Source organism: Xiphophorus maculatus, chromosome 6, assembly GCF_002775205.1.
Source record: "Xiphophorus maculatus strain JP 163 A chromosome 6, X_maculatus-5.0-male, whole genome shotgun sequence".
Taxonomy (NCBI): domain Eukaryota; kingdom Metazoa; phylum Chordata; class Actinopteri; order Cyprinodontiformes; family Poeciliidae; genus Xiphophorus; species Xiphophorus maculatus.
In genome coordinates this window covers 809,817-831,975 of record NC_036448.1, presented here as the reverse complement: position 1 = coordinate 831,975, position 22,159 = coordinate 809,817, and the positions used below count along the sequence as shown (strand labels likewise).

Below are 22,159 nucleotides of genomic sequence, written 5' to 3'. Positions count from 1 at the left end.
GCACAAGGTTGAAGTCAAAGTGCTTCTTCTGACCTGCGTCTTTCGTGAGAGTTATCTGCAGGTTCTGTAGTTAACATCTAGTGTTTATTCATAATAAATTGCCACACTGTTCTTCTGGTGTGAGAAGAAACAAAAGGTAGTACTGCTGCCAAAATCCCAGGCAGATCTTATCTGTTTAAGATCTGCCAGGTTTAAGAGTAGATTACTCTCTCCCATTTCAGCCATCACAAGACTTGTTTTAATCTTGATCTGTCTAGCGAACAAAGAGATTATCAGAAAGATGTGTGCAACATTTTGGCAATACCATGGGATTAACAATGGTTTGTGTTCAGTCCAAATGATTCTGTATGGTACAAGTCAGCAGGTTTCAAAAGAGAAAATCTGTTAAAAAATATTAAAGCTGGTGGTGATACGAGAATTCAGCTTTTCTATGTTCCCCCATTCACCATTAGGATTCTATTAGCACCTTGCTCCTTAACTGATGGCTTTCTGTTCTGTACAAGGAAGTTATAAATATTTTTTTACTTCAATGAAACTATTTGTGCAATGTTGGACATGGGAAGCTTTAAAACTGAAATGGGTTGTAAAAGAAGAGTAATGCTCAGGACCATAAAAATACATCTCAGTTTGCCAAGTAACTAGAAACTAATTTAAAAACTGGGTTGAAGTTGGTTGATTCATTAAGTTCTGAAGAACTGTTCATATGGGCAGCAAAGGAAATGATCAAAGTTGCTTTCTCCAGAATCTGTCTTTAGATTGCTAAAATCTAAAGACATGAGAGAGCTAACCTGAGTCCTCGAACTCATCATATGTATGATGCTATAATTTGACCTAGCTTTTTGATTGTGTGCAAATATATTTGTCTAATGTTTGTAAGATTGTCACCTCCTTAAGAATGTTAGTAGAAGACTGAAAAATAGACATTAGAACTGATCCAGTGCTTATCCACTCTTGAACAGGACATTCTGACTTATGGTACTTGGTTTGCAGTATTTTTTATTTTGCAGATTTTGGATAAATACGTTTTTTTTAAAAAAAATACTAGGATATAGTGAAATAAGTTACTTTTTCCACTCCTTTCAGAAAGTGAAATCTATCTGTTTCATAGATTTATTACACAGAGTGAAGTATTTCAAGATATTTTTTTGCAATTTTGATGAATACTGCATATATATAAAGTGTCTCAGAAATGAAAAATACTGTCAAAAGTTCAACATTGGAAGATATGTTCAACATTTTCACAATATTCTCATTTTCTCACTCCGGCACATTTACATTATATAATATGGATTACACTGTCCCTTGACAAATAAATGAAATTCACATTTAGAGGCAGTTTAAACATTTATAATTCCACAGTTACCTCAAAGTTATTACAATTGTTCCTAGTAGTATTTGAAATACTCTTACAAAGTAAAAGTAATTCAAGAGGCTTATATATTATTATTATTATTATTATTATTATTATTATTATTATTATTATTATTATTATTACTATTATTATTATTATTATTATTATTATTATCACACAGTGTAAACTGGTTCACAGGGGAATTACAACTTACATTATAAAAATTTTATATATGAACGTAATATAATTTGAATTTTAGTAAACCCTTCACTGTGTACAGTTAGATTTGCCTCAAGATTGTGGAACCACTGGCATTATTTATTTGTGATTCAGTGAACAATATTATGTGTTGTTCACTGAATAGAACCTACTATATTTTTTATCTGTTGTATGTGTTTGTGTTATGTCTTTATTAGGGACCTTTTCATGTGTCTAGAATAAAAATATGGTTATGATGATGCTAAAATGCGAAAATAACTCTAGGCTGACATAAAGCACCTTGCAAGCACACTCAGACCTCTTGAACATTTTCAGATTTAGTTATAAGCACATTTTTTTTATTACATTGTGACCTATCCAATTTGAACATACTCTAATAATTTTATATTTTCCCTCTACATGGACGCCTCAAAAATAAAATTCAGTGCAAATTGCCTTCAGAAGTTTCCTAATGAGTAACCAGAGTGTGGACATGTGTGTAACTGATTCTGGAGGAGTTCCAGCTTCTTAGGTAAAAGAATCTGTACAGGGAAAAACAATTTGATGTGGATTCTGCTAATGTGACATCTACAGGAGAGTGGCAAGAAGACAGCTATTGCTTAAAAAATCCATATGTCACAAGCCATGCAAGGAACACAGTAATCATTTGGAAGAAGGTGTCCTGGTCAGATCAGACAAAAATCTTTCACCAACATGGTACCACAAAGATGTGGTCCATCCCCACAAAGAAACATGGTCACAGCATCACTTTGTTGAGTTGCTTTTGTTAATCCTGATAAATGCTCAGAGTTGTTGCAAAGATGGATGAAGTTGGCAAAAAAAGAAAGAATGGGGCAGAGTTTCACTTTCGAGTAGAATCAGTCTTACACATACAACCTGAACAGAACTGAATCGTTAGATCCAAGAATATGTTTGTGCTGAAATGGCACAAAGTCCAGACCTGTAAACTCAATGGAAACTTTGTGGCAAGACTTTAAAATTGAAAATATGTGGAATGGGTATGAATACTTTGGCAAAGTAGTGTCGCAACATAACACTTTGATGCTTAGGAAGCAGGAGAGTTAAAAGTTGCTAAAAAGAAAGTTTACCTCCATTATACAGGCGGGCAGGGAGTCAGTCTGTACCATGTTTCTCACAGATTATCATCAAACATGTTTTACTGACATGATAACGTAGCTGTGAGCTGGATATAACCAAACTGCTTCTTGACAGTGGTTTTCTAGACCCAACTGGGACTAGTTTCTTTGGAACAAAATACTTGAACTTGTTTGATGGAAAAAAAGACAAAGTTTATGTCTTATTAAGGAAGAATTGTATGATATATGCTGCAACAATAAAATAGCATAAAAATATGGAGAAACCAAAACAGTTAGTTTATAGAATTGGTCCATTCATAATCTTTTATGATTTGGTAACATAATAATTATTGGATTAAGCAATTAGATTCCATCCTATTTTTTCTAAATGCTTCCAATGTCTGTCTGCTAGTGAGCAGACAGCATGACTGGGCTCTCTTCACAGAGGATGAGGTTCATACAGTCAGAAAAGTAAAAGTTGTTTTGGATTGGACTGTATTAATAACCAGAAGAAACCCTTATGTCTTAACATGTATTTATAAACACAGCGGAGCCGACTTGGCATTACTGGAGGAAATAATAGTCAAAGTCTTCATCATCACCGTCCTTGGGTCAATCAGCAACAAGGAAAATGAATGGTGCTCGTGAATTGGTTGCATTGCAAATGCCAGACGAGTGTCAAGTAGCATTGAACCTAGGTGTTTTAGCTTCCCAAATGTAAGAAGAAAATGGATGGGGAAGGACAAGGGCTAAAGATTACGGCATTTGCTTCTTTTTCGGGGGGTGGGGGGGTGTTTATTTGTCCTGCTTAGTTAGGTCAGGTAGCCTTAGAAAAAAAGTGAGTTAGGCCATAAACCCAAGATTAGTGTGCTATTCTACTGACTGAGCATTAGATGACATCAGAGACCTTGTGCAGCTGTCTGCAATATTATCACCCACAGCCAGTTGTTTCCTTGCCTATTTACTACTCAACTTTAAGAGTGCATTTTACAGGTCTTTAACTAGAGGTGTGTTACATCTTAAAAATTAGACCAGTTGTCTATTAAGTGACTCATAATATTAATCCTTGTGAACTATTTTGTATTTTTGTGAGAATGGACTGTTGACAGCTCAAGTGGGTTAGTTACTCTACTCTACCATTTTTATTAGAATATTTTTATGAGACAATACAGTTTGCCATATTGAACAATCCTGCCACTATTCTCACAGATGTGGTATCACAATCTGAGCAACTCAATCAATGCTCCAAAAAAGTGGGAACCTGTAAATAGGTACAAACCTCCTACTGGGCAATTACTGATTGGGTAATTATCAGCTGATGTAATGCTTAGTCTCTCATTTCTTAAACCATGTGAAAAAACATATCTTGTGTTAATGGAAAAGGTGTTAGTTTGTTTGGTATTAAGCAGAGAAAACATCTAAGTGATGCAGAAACCATTAAGTTGAGAACTGTCCAAGGTATTATCAACAATTGTAGGGAACGTGGGGAACAAATGTAGTCAAAAAAAAAATCCTGAATGATCAGAATTGGTGATCAGCAAAACGCTTGGTGACATGAAATCGAGGAAAACAACAGCAAAACTCTGGGATAAGTATTGGCATTTCCACACAATGTGAAGAGAACTCCAGTGATTGAGAATGAACAGCAGCAACCATAAGAAAACCACTTATCAGTGATCAGTGGCAAACTGGAAAAAATGCCTTTAATCTGAAAGGGAGCATAAAGATTGGACTCTAGAGCGATGGAAGAAGTTCATGAGGTCTGATGAGTCCAGATTTGCCCTTTTCCAGAGTGACGGGCGCATCAGGGTAAGAAGAGAAGCAGAAGAAGTGATGCTCCCATCATGACTCAGGCACTCTGTGGGGCAGCCCTAAGATCTGAGGTTGCTGCTGGTCATGTCAAAGTTCAGCAACATTACAACATTACTTGATTGCAAAACTTCTAATTTGTTTTATTAAACACTTAATACCATTTAAAAAAATTATTCTAGATCATATGTGTCAAACTCAAGGCCTGGGGGCCAAATCTAGCCTGCCTCTAGATCCTAGAGGGCCACATGAATAGAACTTTTAAGATAACAGCTTAAGGGTGCTTAAATATTATTTTTCCAAACAAGTCAAACTGTTCTTATTTAAATATTACCAAATTACAATATTAAACTGTTGAAGTAGGTGTTTCACAGCATGAGCTGCAGAAGCTGGTAATTTATTTTCAGTGGGGTTAAGGAAGGTTGTGCACTTCTTACTAACAGCAGGTTGCAGCCAATTATGTCAGCAGTTTGGTATGTGAGGTCAGACGGGAAAGTGTTCCAACAACGTAATCCAGCATGTAAAGAAAAACAGGTGATTTGATTTAGCCCCATCCCTGTATTGGATTTTAAAATAGAAGTTTTGGAAATGGAAATGAACTTATAGAAGTTTACACCTATTGTAAACTTCTAAAAGATTGTTATAAAAAAGTTCCTTTTTATTACAATTCACACAACAGAGAAATTGCTCGTTAAAGAACGGACCTGTAGAACTTCTGTTGCTACTTCAACACACATAACTGATGAGATCAAAACTGAAGATGGAAAAATTACAGAAAAAAATCAATAACTAAAATATTCACATTAGTTTGTCCCACTGTAACTTGGTGTGGACAATCATACATGTTTTGTTTTATGTCGGGTGTGTGTACCTGGGTACTTTTTGCCAACCATAATATGTCCATGTTAATGTCTTCATAACCTTGTCTGAGCTTCAGGAATGTAAATCTCAATGCTGTCAGCGCTCTCTGTTGCTGAGTTCTGGCGAACAGACGCTGCTCTCTTGGCAGCCATCAGCCTCTTTCTCGCCTCCTGCCGCTGCTTCTCTGAGCTCTCCAGTGAACGGTCTCTGGCAAGTGGTGGGTGGTGGTGGGGGACAACCTTGTGTGGTTTTTTGGACACAGGAGGTGGAAGTCGCCTCTCCTGGTAGAGGAAATCAGAAGTGGATAAGAAAGTAAGGAAGTGGGGATTTCTGGATAATTACATATATCAAGCTGTAATGCAGTTTTATTTTTTGTGCATGTCTGACTGTAAATACTTATAAACATCAGCTCTCCCGATTCATTTTTACAACTGAGTGATTGCTGATCTTTAACCCTGTCCATCAATTCCTTGCTGTTTTGATCTCAAATAAACTTTTTAAATTCTTACTTTCAAACTCACTAAGACAAGAGCTAGAAGGTACCAAGTTCAGACAAACCAAAAGGATATTCATGCATTTTACATAGTCCTTTATGTTATTACAAAATAATAAAACTTGACCAAACATAATAAAATCCAGTGTTTGGAACAATTAAAATGTTTATTTTCTTTAACTGTAACATCCAATTTTTTTAAAACCAAAAATCTGTAAAATATTTTTAGTTCTTGTCCTATAGTGAATTTTTATGCTGATGTCACTGTTGGCTATGGTTTAAGTATATTTTCTGCTTTTTATTTTGACATGTTTTGAAATAGTGTACTTTACGCTGAAGATATCTTAGAAGTATAACACTATCAGTGACATACTCATCTGTTCATTTATCTTGCCATTTGCAGAAGCAAGACACAACACATAAAGCCACACATGTAAGATGGCTGCAGGTGGCAGAAGGAAGCATGAAGAGGTGGATGAAAAGACAGACATGATGGATCCATGGAGGCCCAGATTGGTCAAGGCCCTGTGGTGTTGTTGGTTATGCTGATTGATGTGTGGCTGTTTGCAAGCGCCTTCACTGTTAACACACAAAAGAAGAAAAAAAAAAAGAAAGAAGCAGATAACAATGAGAGCAAATGATATAATGTCAGAGAAGACAGTGCTTAGAAAAAACAAAAGATAAACTTATACAGCAGATATACTAAGTAAAGAATATCTATGAGGGGCCGTTTAGGACAAAATTTACGTTTTGTCTCTCACACACTACCAAAAAGTCTCGCATACTCCAAAAAAGTAGCCACGCACACTCCAAAAAATTACGTTTTGTCTCTCACACACTACCAAAAAGTCTCGCATACTCCAAAAAAGTAGCCACGCACACTCCAAAAAATTACGTTTTGTCTCTCACACACTACCAAAAAGTCTCGCATACTCCAAAAAAATAGCCTCGCACACTCCAAAAAATTACGTTTTGTCCCTCACACACTACCAAAAACTCACGCATACTCAAAAAAATAGCCTCGCATACTCAAAAAATTACGTTTTGTCTCTCACACACTACCAAAAAGTCTCGCATACTCCAAAAAAATAGCCTCGCACACTCCAAAAAATTACGTTTTGTCCCTCACACACTACCAAAAACTCACGCATACTCAAAAAAATAGCCTCGCATACTCAAAAAATTACGTTTTGTCTCTCACACACTACCAAAAAGTCTTGCATACTCCAAAAAAATAGCCTCGCACACTCCAAAAAATTACGTTTTGTCCCTCACACACTACCAAAAACTCACGCATACTCAAAAAAATAGCCTCGCATACTCAAAAAATTACGTTTTGTCTCTCACACACTACCAAAAAGTCTTGCATACTCCAAAAAAATAGCCTCGCACACTCCAAAAAATTACGTTTTGTCCCTCACACACTACCAAAAACTCACGCATACTCAAAAAAATTACATTTTGTCTCTCACACACTACCAAAAAGTCTCGCATACTCCAAAAAAGTAGCCACGCACACTCCAAAAAATTACGTTTTGTCTCTCACACACTACCAAAAAGTCTCGCATACTCCAAAAAAATAGCCTCGCACACTCCAAAAAATTACGTTTTGTCCCTCACACACTACCAAAAACTCACGCATACTCAAAAAAATTACATTTTGTCTCTCACACACTACCAAAAACTCACGCATACTCAAAAAAATAGCCACGCACACTCAAAAATTACTCACGCACATTCAAAAAATACTCAAATTGCGTATACACACACTACTAAAATGTCACACACACACACACAAACGTTAACTTTCTCGCTCACATACACTACTATCAGCTCGCTCACATACACTACTACCAGCTCGCGCACATACACACAAACGTTAATTTTCTCGCACACATACACTGCTAACAGCTCGCACACACACAGACGTTTATCTCTCACATACACAAGACTAAAGTTGAACACACACACAGTACTAAGACTCGTTTTATGTATGTGTGAGAGCGAGACTTTTTATGAATGTGTGAGAGTCAGACTCTTTGAATGTGTGAGAGTTGTCACGGAAGAGGCGGGGCATAATTTTTGGATCAAACTGCGCATGCGTAGATCCTAAACTATAAGTTTCGATTGTTGACTCACTGTATGTTCTATTACTTAGTATATTTGTGCTTTTAAATATATATAGAACGTTTAACTTTCTTGTAGATTAAATGTGCTATAGAAATAAATGAATCTGATTGATTGATTAAAAAGAGCAAAATTGCTGTAGTACAATCTGTCCACTGGGTGCCAGTATTACAGGAATTATTAACCGGCGCCAACTAGTGCCGAAGAAGAAAGAGTTTGCTATACCGAACATGGCTAACTCTAATTCGAAACGAGAGAGAATTGGTCAGGCAGCTGCCATTTGAAACACCATTCTATCTTCTCCGGAGGCAACCAGCACTTTGACAGGCGCATTAAACGATTCAACGACTGCCCGCAGTGCTACAGTAGATTCAGAACTCTCATCTCTGTTCCGTTCCGGAGCGGTGTTTAAAATGGCAGCTGCCTAACCAATTTTCTCTCGTTTCGAATTAGAGTTAGCCATGTTCGGTATAGCAAACTCTTTCTTCTTCGGCACTAGTTGGCGCCGGTTAATAATTCCTGTAATACTGGCACCCAGTGGACAGATTGTACTACAGCAATTTTGCTCTTTTTAATCAATCAATCAGATTCATTTATTTCTATAGCACATTTAATCTACAAGAAAGTTAAACGTTCTATATATATTTAAAAGCACAAATATACTAAGTAATAGAACATACAGTGAGTCAACAATCGAAACTTATAGTTTAGGATCTACGCATGCGCAGTTTGATCCAAAAATTATGCCCCGCCTCTTCCGTGACAACTCTCACACATTCAAAAAGAGTTTCGCTCTCACACATTCATAAAACGTCTCGCTCTCACACATACATAAAACGAGTCTTAGTACTGTGTGTGTGTTCAACTTTAGTCTTGTGTATGTGAGAGATAAACGTCTGTGTGTGTGCGAGCTGTTAGCAGTGTATGTGTGCGAGAAAGTTAACGTTTGTGTGTATGTGAGCGAGCTGGTAGTAGTGTATGTGAGCGAGAAAGTTAACGTTTGTGTGTATGTGTGTGACATTTTAGTAGTGTGTGTATACGCAATTTGAGTATTTTTTGAATGTGCGTGAGTAATTTTTGAGTGTGCGTGGCTATTTTTTTGAGTATGCGTGAGTTTTTGGTAGTGTGTGAGAGACAAAATGTAATTTTTTTGAGTATGCGAGAGTTTTTGGTAGTGTGTGAGAGACAAAACGTAATTTTTTGAGTATGCGAGGCTATTTTTTTGAGTATGCGTGAGTTTTTGGTAGTGTGTGAGGGACAAAACGTAATTTTTTGGAGTGTGCGAGGCTATTTTTTTGGAGTATGCGAGAGTTTTTGGTAGTGTGTGAGAGACAAAACGTAATTTTTTGGAGTGTGCGTGGCTACTTGAGTATGCGAGTTGTGGTAGTGTGTGAGAGACAAAACGTAATTTTTTGGAGTGTGCGTGGCTACTTTTTTGGAGTATGCGAGACTTTTTGGTAGTGTGTGAGAGACAAAACGTAATTTTTTGGAGTGTGCGTGGCTATTTTTTTGGAGTATGCGAGACTTTTTGGTAGTGTGTGAGAGACAAAACGTAATTTTTTGGAGTGTGCGAGGCTATTTTTTTGGAGTATGCGTGAGTTTTTGGTAGTGTGTGAGGGACAAAACGTAATTTTTTGGAGTGTGCGAGGCTATTTTTTTGGAGTATGCGAGACTTTTTGGTAGTGTGTGAGAGACAAAACGTAATTTTTTGGAGTGTGCGTGGCTACTTTTTTGGAGTATGCGAGAGTTTGTGGTAGTGTGTGAGAGACAAAACGTAATTTTTTGGAGTGTGCGTGGCTACTTTTTTGGAGTATGCGAGACTTTTTGGTAGTGTGTGAGAGACAAAACGTAAATTTTGTCCTAAACGGCCCCTCATAAATATCTGTGCATTACATGGACACAAAACCATGCATGAGTCAAATTATCTGATATTCCTGTAATAAAATATCAAAACATCCACCATGTGAATTTTGTTAGTCTGTTTGGCAAAGTGATGCACACTGATTTATATACTTGGTATCTCAAAGGCAATATATCCATGGAACAAGGAAAACTTACATGTAACAGGTTTGTCAAGTTTTGCAGAATGCAAATGTCACAGAAATTACATTTACAGCTGCTGAAGACAGAAGTTGCATTACGTAGGGTTGAAGGAAAGTCAACATCCTGAAAAAGGGCTGGACGTCAGATTGACTGAATTTAAACCTCATAAAACAACTCAGGGGTCACTGAGCAAGGGGCCCAGTACTTACTAAACAGGTCATCTGTCTCTCACAGTGGAACACAGCAACACAATTCAGTCTCTTGCTAAGGCCAAATAACCTTCTACTCTTGTTTTTGGATAGTGGGAAGAAACCTAAAGAGAACCCACGTATAATAATGATATTCTTCATTTTAAAAGGCTCAGTGTACATATCAATCATAAATGTCACCATTTGACGTGCTCTAAAAGGTTTGTAGCATACGCTAATTCATCTCCTGTCCCTGATGTGAATTAGCTTCTGTTATAAGCTAATTCAGCTATACACTATGACAACATGCTAACTCCATCCAGCCAAACCCCCAAACCAGACCTTTAACTCAGGACACTTTTGCTGTCAGACAACAGTACTAACAACAGTGACACCTGGCAGATCATCTGAGAAAACACTATATTTATGAGGGCATAAATTTATCAATGAGGGTTTTATATGCCATGCTTGAAGAGGGCACCCCTGTCTTGTGGTCTAAAGAAAGATGCAAACTGAGAAATGCAGTCATAGACTGCTTCAAAGGTAAGGTTTTAATGGCGGCTGTGTGTCCTTATGCAAAGGAGTGCTTCAGGCTGACACAGAAAACACATTTCTTTATGATATATTGTTTCAGCACAGTTGTCGTGTGGTTATGCAGGAGTTTGCAGCAGGCAGGGAGTCTCTGGTTGGGTTTGCAATCAATAGAAAAAGACAAAAACAGGAATGAAGAATTAGCACATGATTCTTCTAACTTTCTAACTTTTCTAACTTTGTTTTCTGGCCTTTGTGCAGTGTAGGTATAACTGAAGTAATGTTCTCTTTGATTTACCTCAGAATTTTCTGAGAAAGGAACATTCCCCACCTCATTTTACACTGAGATAGAAGCTTAGACAATTGAAACAAGTAAGGGAATGAGAGCATTTATTTTAGCTTAGCTACATTCAAGTACAACTGATGTGAGCAAAATAAACTGGTAAAAATTAAACAGATGTTCATTAACTAGCTTGCAATGATAAAAAATGCTAATTGGAGTCTGATGTTATAATCCATATTTTTATAATTTTTTTCATTTGAAAAACAATTTAAAGAATGAAAACTGGTTCAGCTTAAGACTATGACTTTAGTTCAGAATACTTAGGTGTTGAACTCAGCAACATGCACAGCACTGTTGCTGATTTGCAAGCACTACTGCCAATATTTAATAGTTTAAGTTGTTTTAAAAGCCCTCATTGTGCTCTGTTAGAGTCCCAGTCAAACCAGAAATTCCCATGTTTCCAACACAAGAATTTCTTTCTTTTTCTGCAAACTCACTAGAATGAAGCTTCTTTTTTGGTCATTTCAAAAACTCAAAGCTATCTAAAACAGTTTGACCAGAAGCAACTTAAGAGTAAATTAGCATGTTTGACCAGAAAAGTCAACTGTTCCACTGTGGGCCACAGTGGAACAGTTGATGTGAGGTCATGTCATTGAGGGAGGTTTGTTTTCGCACACATCCTTCAAGGTCAACAAGACACATCAAGCAGAGCTCCTGTAAAGCTCCTGGTGCTGCAGTGTACGTCGTGGTTTGTTGTCATATGTGTGGATTACAAGAGTAATCATGGCAGAGACTAAACACACTCACAAAATTCTGACCCATCACACAACAGTTTCATAGGCACAGGGATTCAAAAAGTTTGTCAGCAGTGTTGTAACAAAAAAAGGCAAACATCAAGATGTTGAGAAGAAAATGACACTATTTTTGTCATGCAAGTGCAACAGTGAGAACTTATTTTGGTACCTTGGCACAATGATGCTGGGTCCTATAATCAATGCTACTCAGCAGCATGGACTACATACTGTATGTCCAAACATACTTGCTAATGTGTGTTTGAACTTTATATAAGGAGTGTACCAATTTATCAGCCGGCCAATCTTTCGGTGCTGTCCTTTATTTTGGAAGATCATTGATCAATCGGTGCACCCCTAGCTTAAACTGATTTAAAGAACTAAAACTGTGTGAAATGCAAATATCCCCCAGTTGAAACAAACTGGAATGCAAAGCAAATCTTTCAAAAATAGCACTAATGACAATGCATCCAGTCAATTAGGCCAGCAAAATATTAGCATCACATACATTCAGCATTGTCTTTGCACCTGATATCTTCTTTATGCTACAGTATTACACAAGGAGACCTAAAGCATTTGGTCCACACCTAAAATTCTACAATCAATCTAAATGCATTCATAACTTCTCAGTAATTTACGTCAAAATAATAATAGAAATTTCTAAACCTGATATTAATGTCATATGAAGCCTAGGCGCAAATTCAAACTGGAAGACTCTTTTATCCCCACCGGGACCCGTTAATTGAAGCGACCTGCCCACAATCGTCGACCTATCAACGCCGGACCAAGCTACGTCACGTCCAATCATCGACCAAGTCCCAGCTGATAAGGACCTTCATTCATGGTGTCCTTCGCTCTCCAGCCGAGCTCAACCCACCACCACCCCTTCTCCTCCATTCACCTGGTCCTGAGGCCCGCACCCTTCTTCAACCTCCACCACCAGTGCCGGGCCCCGGGGGATGACGTTCCTAACAGCATCGGGGATGCTCATCTGAAGCCTATCGCTAACGCTGCGATAACCGTTATCCCCAGCCGGGGCCCGAGCGCCAAAGACTTTAAATTCTGTTTGTCAATAAACTCTTCTAATTGTCTTCTTATCTCCGTCTGAGTCTCTCCAGATTGAATTTAACATAGACATACAGCCAGACAAGTACTATGTTGAAACATCAGGGTTAAATCAAAGTTTTTCTCTCTTTCTTTAGCCCTTTCATACATGAATTATAATTCTGTAAGTCAGGATTTTTTTCCAAAGTGTTGTTGATTTTCTCAGGGCATAAAAATAAGGTGGGAAAAATTTTGTATTTTTTTTTCTAGGATTTGTCACTTGGACACCTAAGTGGACACCTTACATCTTTTCAACTAATGAAATGCTGTATATTATAATGTGAATATATTTTGACATTAGTTAACAGAATGCATAAATATATAACATTGTATTAAACTCTCATCCTAGTCTAATGTTCACTACTATCTGATCCCTTTATTCAGTCACTCTCATTCAACTGCTTGGTCTCATTTTAGTCTTATTTTGGCTCCTTCTCTAGCAGTATGATTTTATTATGGACATTTAGAATTTTATAAAACTAACAACATTGAATATGACACGTCAGCCATTCTTTTGTTTGTTTTTGTAACATTACAGTACTGTCTCTTCAGTTTCAGACTTCTAAAAAATAAAGGCTATCTTGTATGAAAACGCACAAAGCACCCAGGTTGCAAACAACACATTGGAAGCAGAAGTATTTAGTTTTGTCTGCAGGCTGGATCATTGCATGATATTTGGTTGAAGTGATGTCGTGTTCTGTGTTTTCTGTGTGTTAATTTCGAGTTTTCTGTGTTCTCTGAGTCTCCGTGTTGTCCTGTCTCCCTTTGATTACTCCCAGGTGTTTTTTATTCCCTGATTACCCCCAGTGTATTTAATGCCACCTGTGTCTGCATCTTTGTCGGGTCCTCGTTGCTTGTTGTGTGATTTCTGTCTGCCTGTTCATTTGCCACGCCTTCATTCTGTTGCTACCGGTGTGAGCCCTGGTTTCCGCTCAGCCGTGCCGCCAGAATCCTTGTGGACTGTTTTTGAACATTATTCAGTATTAAAATTACCATCTTTACCTCATCCTGGGTCTGCTGCGTCTGCCTCACCACATCCACCACACCGATTCTTGACAGAAGGACCCAACCAAACCGAGGTGAGAAAGCAGCTCATGGCTCAGCAGTACCAAGAGGTATGGATCCAGCAGCAGTTGGAGCTGGCTCAGCAGGATCTCTACAGGGACGTAGAGATCCTGCCATCTCCGCTGCTGCTGGAAGAAATGGGACTGGACTCGGACTACACCCTGGCGATTAACCAGATGCACACCCCGACATCCACCACCCTTGCTACCCCGTCGCTACCGGCAAACCATTTTGAGCCCAATTCAGAGGAGGACTTTACTTACCTGTTCAATCTGTTCAAAAGAGACTCAGTTATGTTGGAGATAGTATTTGAACTATATGACCGGTTCATTCCGGTCATATAGATGCTGGATCCCGCCTCCGATCCAGCGTCCGCTCCTGCCGGCGCTCCTGCCGGCGATCCTCCGCCGCCGGTCCCGAGGCTTCGCCCCGGCTCACTTCCGCCACCGGCCCCGAGGCTCCGCCCCGGCTCACCTCCGCCGCTGGCTCCGAGGCTTCGTGCCGGCATTCCCCCGCTGCCGACTCCGAGGCTTCGCTCCGGCATTCCTCCCGAGACCGAGACCCTCTGCGTTCCTCCCGAGACCGAGACCCTCTGCGTTCCACCTGAGACCGAGACCCTCTGCGTTCCTCCAGAGACCGAGACCCTCTGCGTTCCTCCAGAGACCGAGACCCTCTGCGTTCCTCCAGAGACCGAGACCCTCTGCGTTCCTCCCGAGACCCCGACTCTCTGTGTTCCTCCCGAGACCCCGACTCTCTGTGCTCGTCGCCGCTGCTGGGCGGCCCCTGGGACACCTTGTCATCGCCGCCGCCTCTGGGCGGCCCCAGAGACTCCTTGTCATTGCCTCCAGCACCGCGGACGGCCGCCAGACCACCTCCGTGGTTCCTGCCTCCAGCGCCGCGGACCACCGCCGGACCACCTCCGTGGTTCCCGCCTCCTTTGCCTCCGCCCACCCTGTGGGTAGTTTTTTGTTGTTTTTGAACTCTTGGCCCTTCCTGTGCCTCCGCCCACTCCGTTGGGTTGTTTTTTGTTGTTTGTTTCTGGATTCTGGCCCCCCGTCCAGCGCCCCTCCGCCCACCCTTGTTGTGTTTTTTTTTTGTTGTTTTTTGGGCGTCTGGTAGCCGCTGTTAAGGAATCATGGCTATTTTTGATGGTTTAATATAGTTAAGCTAATGCCATGTGTGTTTAAGTAGACCAACATTCCTTTGGACAAAAGCAGATGCAAGCAGGAGTTCACAGATAAACATTCTTCTGGCAAGGCTGTAACTTAGATCAGCCATAAAACACAAAGCTCTTGAAAGGTTTTAAATTAGGAGGCCATAAAGAATATCTTCCCCGGCTCGCAGGTCAGAGGTCGGGGGTTTCTCAGGAGCTCAGAGTTGCATCTGGAGTTGATCACAACTTAGGAATCTTGGAAACACTGAGGTTTAATTTCTAATACACCTCTTAATATTAATAGCAATAGTGTGTTAGATTAAAATATATTACCCAAGTTACAAGTACTAATCTAGTAAATGGAATGTATTTGAAAATGTACTAACTATGACAATATCGGAACCCAAAAGGGAATGGTTTGAATGTTATGTTTTACAGGTTGAAAAAGACTTCTATCTCATTATTGTTTGTGATAAGGTAAAGATTCAAATCTTTGGAGAAGCTGACTGCAGAGGAGCAAGATAGGTTTTGTGAAAATAACTTATAATTTTAATAACTAAAATGACTCTTGATATTTGTCATTAAAACTCAGGGGAAGGTCTAAGTTTTTTCCAAGGTAGCTCTTGGTTGGTCAAAACAGAGGTACGCCCTATTTGCATATATTAACAAAGAGAAACGCCTTCACTAGAAAAGGGAATGCTCAATAATAAGAATTCAGACAACTGCCCTGTTTTGCTTTTAAGCATCAGCTGTCTCCAAAGGCGCCTTTGTTCTTTTTCTTTTAATTCTTTTGTCTCAGGTAAAGAATGTACTTCTGTGTACTTTGAAGTTTTCTTGTTAAATTCATACGGTGTTTTCTATGGAATTAAACTCTGCATTTCTGTGACGTCATTGAGCTTCGCCGTTTCTTGCCGGCCGTGACGACATCTGCTCGCGACCCGGGGTAACAGGAGGAAAGCAGAGCCATGCTGTTTCCAAAACTTAAGCTAACCAAATAACTTTCCTTCCTTTACACCGCCCTTGAGGGGGGGGGGGGGGGTACTGTCGTGTTCTGTGTTTTCTGTGTGTTAATTTCGAGTTTTCTGTGTTCTCTGAGTCTCCGTGTTGTCCTGTCTCCCTTAGATTACTCCCAGGTGTTTTTTATTCCCTGATTACCCCCAGTGTATTTAATGCCACCTGTGTGTCTGCGTCTTTGTTGGGTCCTCGTTGCTTGTTGTGTGATTTCTGTCTGCCTGTTCATTTGCCACGCCTTCATTCTGTTGCTACCGGTGTGAGCCCTGGTTTCCGCTCAGCCGTGCCGCCAGAATCCTTGTGGACTATTTTTGAACATTATTCAGTATTAAAATTACCATCTTTACCTCATCCTGGGTCTGCTGCGTCTGCCTCACCACATCCACCGCACCGATTCTTGACAAGTGAGGCAGGGCCAGTGTTCTCCAGATCTCAGCCTGATCTCATGGGGTGTCTTAGACAAATGGTGTCCAAAGTCTTATTTTTTTTGAGAACTTGGATCCTGCATATGTTAGTTTTCTCCCTGGTTCAACACACCTGAATCAAATGGTGGCTCATTGGAAGACCTCAGGAGAAATGCTGAGGAGGAAGTTACCACCAGGCAGAGAACTAGAATATGCAGGATGCCGGCCCTCAAGGGCCAACTTTGGACACCACTGCCTTAGACACCTGCTGTGTTTTAACGGTGATGGGATGGCACTGGCACTCTTGAGCTTGTCTGGATGGAACCCTCATTTATTAGCAAACAAGCTACAGGTTCCTTGAAATGTAAAAGATTCACTTTTCCAAGAATTTAAAAAACACTTAGTATCATGTCAAGATGAAGACCTGGCTATAATGATAAATACATTCTTGACCTTGGGTATCTGAGGTATGACTTGATTACATATTTATTACTGGAAATGTCTTCACTTCCTGATCTGTTAAGGCCAGAATTTATTTTCTTTTTTGGAATGCATACAGGTTTGCATTATGTAGGTTCTGCATCTCCAATTATTTCATGTCTGTTGTGGTGTTGCTATATTGAAATGGTGGAAAATAAACAGCATCAGACATAGTTCAGCTTCAGTTCTCTCTTTCTCTCTTTCGTTCCCTTCTTCTGCTCCACATACAGCATATTTTGTCACATACATATCCAGAGCTCCCCGTTCTGTCTTTTTCATGCAATAACAGAACATAACAATGTCCCTCAATATCTTCATTTACCTCCGTGATCAAAGGTTCTTCATCATCCTCATCTCCATTGGCCAGTAACGTATAAAACTTTACTTCTTAATGGCAACAACGGACTTCAAGTTAAGAACTAATATGGTCTAGTATTGACTGTGATTGGTTGATTGCTGTGGCAGCTGAAGGAGGAACAGCTTATCCTGCTCTCTCTCGTCCTTACTGATAACTTTGCCTGTGAGTTATTTTTAAAGTGACAGTTGTTATAGTTACATTTTCGACATCATAACTGGATTACGTCAAACCTAAGGACTGGGGGATTTTTTCTTACTTTTATTTTTACCTTACTTTTCTTTATCTCTAAGTTGAACCAGGGAAAAATGCATCCGGCCAACCCCAGGGACATAAGCAGTATTATACAATAACTTCAATCTATAGAAATGAAGATTAAATTGCTGGAAGTGAACTTTGAGATAAATGCTACCTGTGGAAATGAGACAACTCTTCCTCAAATCAATGGAGAGGCCATGCACCTCGCATCAAGCAGCTCACCCTGGAACGCTCTGGGTGCCAAGCCGAAGCAAAAGTCTCAAACTGCAGATCTGATGAGGTGACTGACAGGGAGAACACCTCACCTGGACAAATCAGCGTGGCTGGCTCTGAGCCGAAACCCACCTTCAACTTCAACACCTGCTCCACCAAAGAAAAACAAACAAGCAGCTGCAACCAAAATGGCTCCACCGACCCCGCTCCCAAGGACGCTTGTCCAAGGACAAAGCGACCAGCCCAAGCCTCAAAACATTCTGACTCCGTGGGAATCCCACTGAAAAACAGATTTTCTGTACTCCAGCCTGAGCCTCTGAGTGAAACCTCGCCTTCAAATATCAACAATGAGGCAAGACCAACACATCCACCCCCTAAAGCTCCAAAGGACAAAGCGACTACCAGGAAAACGAAAGGTATGCCAAGAGTGCTTATTGTTGGAGATGAGGCAGTAAATGGAATCAGTCACATTTGCAATGCCAAGAAAACGAGAGTGATTTCTTTTCCTGGTGACACTGTCTGATTTAACTTGCAAAGTTCTCTTTCTAACCACTGATCAGCCAGATATTGAGTCTTTAGTTGTGCATGTTGGAGCCAACGATATGGCAAAGTAGAAATCTGAGATTCTGAAAAAGAACTTTAATATTCTTCTAAAAACTATGGGAAAATTAAAAATGAAGTTATTTCTCAGTGGTCCAATTCCATTACCTCAATGGGAAGACGAAAAACACTCCAGGCTGGACATGATAAATAAATGTCTGATTAAAACCTGCTCTGCCAACTCAGTGACCTTCATTGATAACCTCTGGATCTATTGGCAGCGCTTTCACCTCTTTGGAAGAGGTGGACACAATCTTAATAAACATGGGATAAAGCTACTCACTGCAAACCTTTTTCATTTTATCTACCAGGACAACAATTTGATCATCGCTTCAGAAGAACAAGCTCAAGGAGTTCTGACTAGGATGGAACCCTCTGCATATCAGGATCAAACCGTTCCAAAACAAGCTGATACAACATCGACCGCAGACAGAGCGACTGGTTCCCTTCCTCCTTCCCCCTCCCTCTCTGCTCACCCACTCATTCACAAGATACCTATGAAGAAATGTCTTCTGGACCGGAGTTTCTTAAATTTACAGATGGAATGAATCAACAGGTTCTCCTCGGGACGTCTCTCCTTAGCGTTCACGTAGCAGACCTCACTTCATTTAAGCCACCTGCCCAGTGGATCCATCACTGCGTTTCTGAGGTCTGAGACCAGGGTCCAGATATTATATTTACACATGTCTTCCTCCAGAATGTGTCTGGCCCCTGGCACTGCAAAACAGGACATTACCTGTCCAGATCACTACAAGAAAATTTACAAAAAACAGAAGCATAAAATACAGCAGCCCTAATTCAAACCTCAGACTGATCCCCTGCCTAAAGGAACCTCAGACTGTAGAACTCTTGGCCTCCAAGTCACTTAAACTAGGTCTTTTAAATACCAGATCTCTCTGTGCTAAAGCTCTATTAATTAATGATTTACTCACTGAGCATAATATTGAGGTTATGTTTCTGACAGAAACATGGTTGAATGATAATAATGAACCGATCGTACTAATTGAATCTGCGCCTCCTAACAACAATTTCTTAAGTGAGAATAGAAAACATAAAAAAGGAGGAGGCATGGCTTCAATATTTAAGAATACCATAAATACTAGTAACATTTCCTTGGGTCAATTCATCTCTTTTGAGTACCTTGGAATTGAGGTAAAAGGCCACAAATGAACTTTGACACTAACTTTATACAAAACCCCAACATACGTGGAAAATTTCTTTACTGACTTGAATGAGCTTCTATCTCTCATATGTATTGATTATGATTGTTTAATAATTGTCGGTGATTTCAACATTCATGTTGACAACTCCCAAGACAGAGGGGCAAAAAAGCTCTTTAATATATTAGAGAATTTTGATCTAACACAACATGTCAAACAAGCAACACACACTCAAGGACACACCCTGGACCTGGTTGTCAGTAAGGGTGTGAATATTTCCTATGTCTCTGTAACTGATGTCGCCCTGTCAGATCACTTCGCTGTTATCTTTGAAAATTCTTTATCTTTTAACCCACTTGGACAAACAGCAACCATCACAAAACGTTCTCTCACAGAAAACACAGCAGAAACATTTAATCAAATCTACTCTTCTTCCTCACCCTTAAGCTGTAATGATGTAGATAAGTTGGTAAATGATTTTCAGTCTAAAGTTTCAGATATCATTGATTCCGTTGCCCCAATTAAAATGAAGGTTGTGTCTGGCAGGAAGAAATCTCCATGGAGAAATGCACAAACAGTTACAGTAGATCTGCAAGACAACTCTGCTGTAGGGCCAAAAGAAAATCGCGTCAAACTCACCTTCACGTTCATTGTGACATCTATAAAGAAAGACTACGTAACTATCATTTAACACTAAAACATGCAAGAGAGGCTTTCTTTGCAGATGTCATAAACAAAAACATTAACAATGCTCGAGCTTTATTTGCAACAGTTGACAGAATCACAAACCCTCCTATGACGTTACCGCCTGAATTCCAATGTATTGCCGCCTGCAACCAGTTTTCCAGCTTCGTTTCAGAGAAAATTCAAAAAATCAGAGGATTAATCTGCACATCCACTATAAAGTCAGTACCAATGTTGTGCTCACACAAAACAAATACAGGAAAAATGACCCAATTTCAACTACTTAATTATGAAACCCTACAGGAAATTACAAGTCAACTAAGCTCTAGTTGTCTGGATGTTTTACCCACACATTTCTTTAAGAAAGTCCTGCCTGTTATTGCTACTGATCTGATCCAAATAGTAAACTCATCGCTCTCATCAGGCGTTTTCCCCCAGGCTTTAAAAACAGCAGTAATCAAACCACTGATAAAAAAAGAACAATCTGGACAAATCACTAATGCAGAATTACAGGCCGACCTCTGACCTCCCATTCATCAGCAAAGTTATTGAAAAAGCTGTGTGTAAACAATTAACTAGCTTCCTAACAATAACCGACCTCTTTGACTCCTTCCAGTCTGGTTTCCAGTCTCACCACAGCACAGAGACCGCCCTCGTAAAAGTGTTCAATGACATCCATATAAATACAGACTGTGGGAGAACCACAGTGCTGGTTCTGTTGGACCTCAGTGTTGACCATGACATATTACTGAATCGACTGGAGAGTTGGGTCAGACTCTCCGGTCCAGTGCTTAACTGGTTTGAGTCTTACATAAAGAACAGGGATTACTTTGTTTCAACTGGAAACTTCTCATCAAAGAGGTCAAAGGTCACATGTGGAGTACCCTAAGGTTCAATCCTAGGACACCTCTTATTCAATATTTATATGCTCCCACTAGCTCAGGTTATAACAGGAAATAATATTAGCTACCATAACTATGCAGATGACACACAGCTCTACATTACGATGTCACCAGGTGACCTTTGACCCCATCCAATCACTGAACAGATGCTTCGAACAGATAAATGTGTGGATATGCCAAAACTTTCTCCAGCTGAACAGAAACAAAACTGAAGTTATTATTTTTGAACCTAAAGAGGAACAATCTAGAGTTATAGATCTAGAGTTATAGATCTAGAGTTATAAATCTAGAGTTATAGATCTAGAGTCAATGCACAACTTCAGTTATTACAACTAAAAACCTAGCGATCAGGCCCGAAACCTAGGAGTAGTGATGGACTCTGACCTGAATCTCCAGAGCCACATAAAGACAGTTACAAAGTCGACCTTCTATCACCTGAAGAACATTTCCAGGATTAAAGGACTAATGTCTCAGCCAGATCTAGAGAAACTCATCCATGCGTTTATCTTCATTCATGCGTTTATTGATTATTGCAACAGCGTCTTCACAGGTCTGTCCAACAAATCAATTAAACAGCAGCAGCTGATCCAGAACGCTGCTGCTGGTGTTCTCACTAAAACCAGGAAGGTAGAGCACATAACACCAGTTTTAAAGTCCCTCCACTGGCTCCCTGTAGCTCAAAGAACAGACTTTAAAATACTGTTGTTAGTTTATAAGTCACTGAACGGCTTAGCACCACAATACATTAAAGATCTGCTGTTGTTGTATCAACTTTCCAGACCTCTCAGGTTCTGGTTCTGGTCTGCTCTGCATCCCCAGAACCAGAACCAAACGAGGAGAAGCAGCTTTCAGCATCTATGCACCACAAATTTGGAACAAACTTCCAGAAATCTGTAAAACAGCTGAAACACTGACTTCCTTTAAATCTAGACTAAAAACCCACCTGTTTAGGATTGTATTTGAAACCTAATCAATTACACATTTAATGATGAAACTTG

General features: G+C 39.8%; 1 protein-coding gene across 3 annotated transcripts in view; it reads right to left on the bottom strand.

Annotated features, from left to right (window-relative positions):
- Positions 1–1,031: 1,031 nt before the first annotated feature.
- The window catches only part of LOC102232746 (disks large-associated protein 1-like), a 95,081-nt gene continuing 73,953 nt past the window's right edge, over positions 1,032–22,159 (bottom strand). For 2 of the 3 annotated variants that reach the window (XM_023335520.1, XM_023335521.1), the window contains exon 16: positions 1,032–5,597. In XM_023335520.1, coding sequence (XP_023191288.1) covers positions 5,370–5,597 — 228 coding nt within the window. In that variant the 3' untranslated portion in view covers positions 1,032–5,369. Of the gene's footprint in view, positions 5,598–6,140; positions 6,389–22,159 lie in introns of those variants that run through there. The other variant, XM_023335522.1, reaches the window with a different exon arrangement.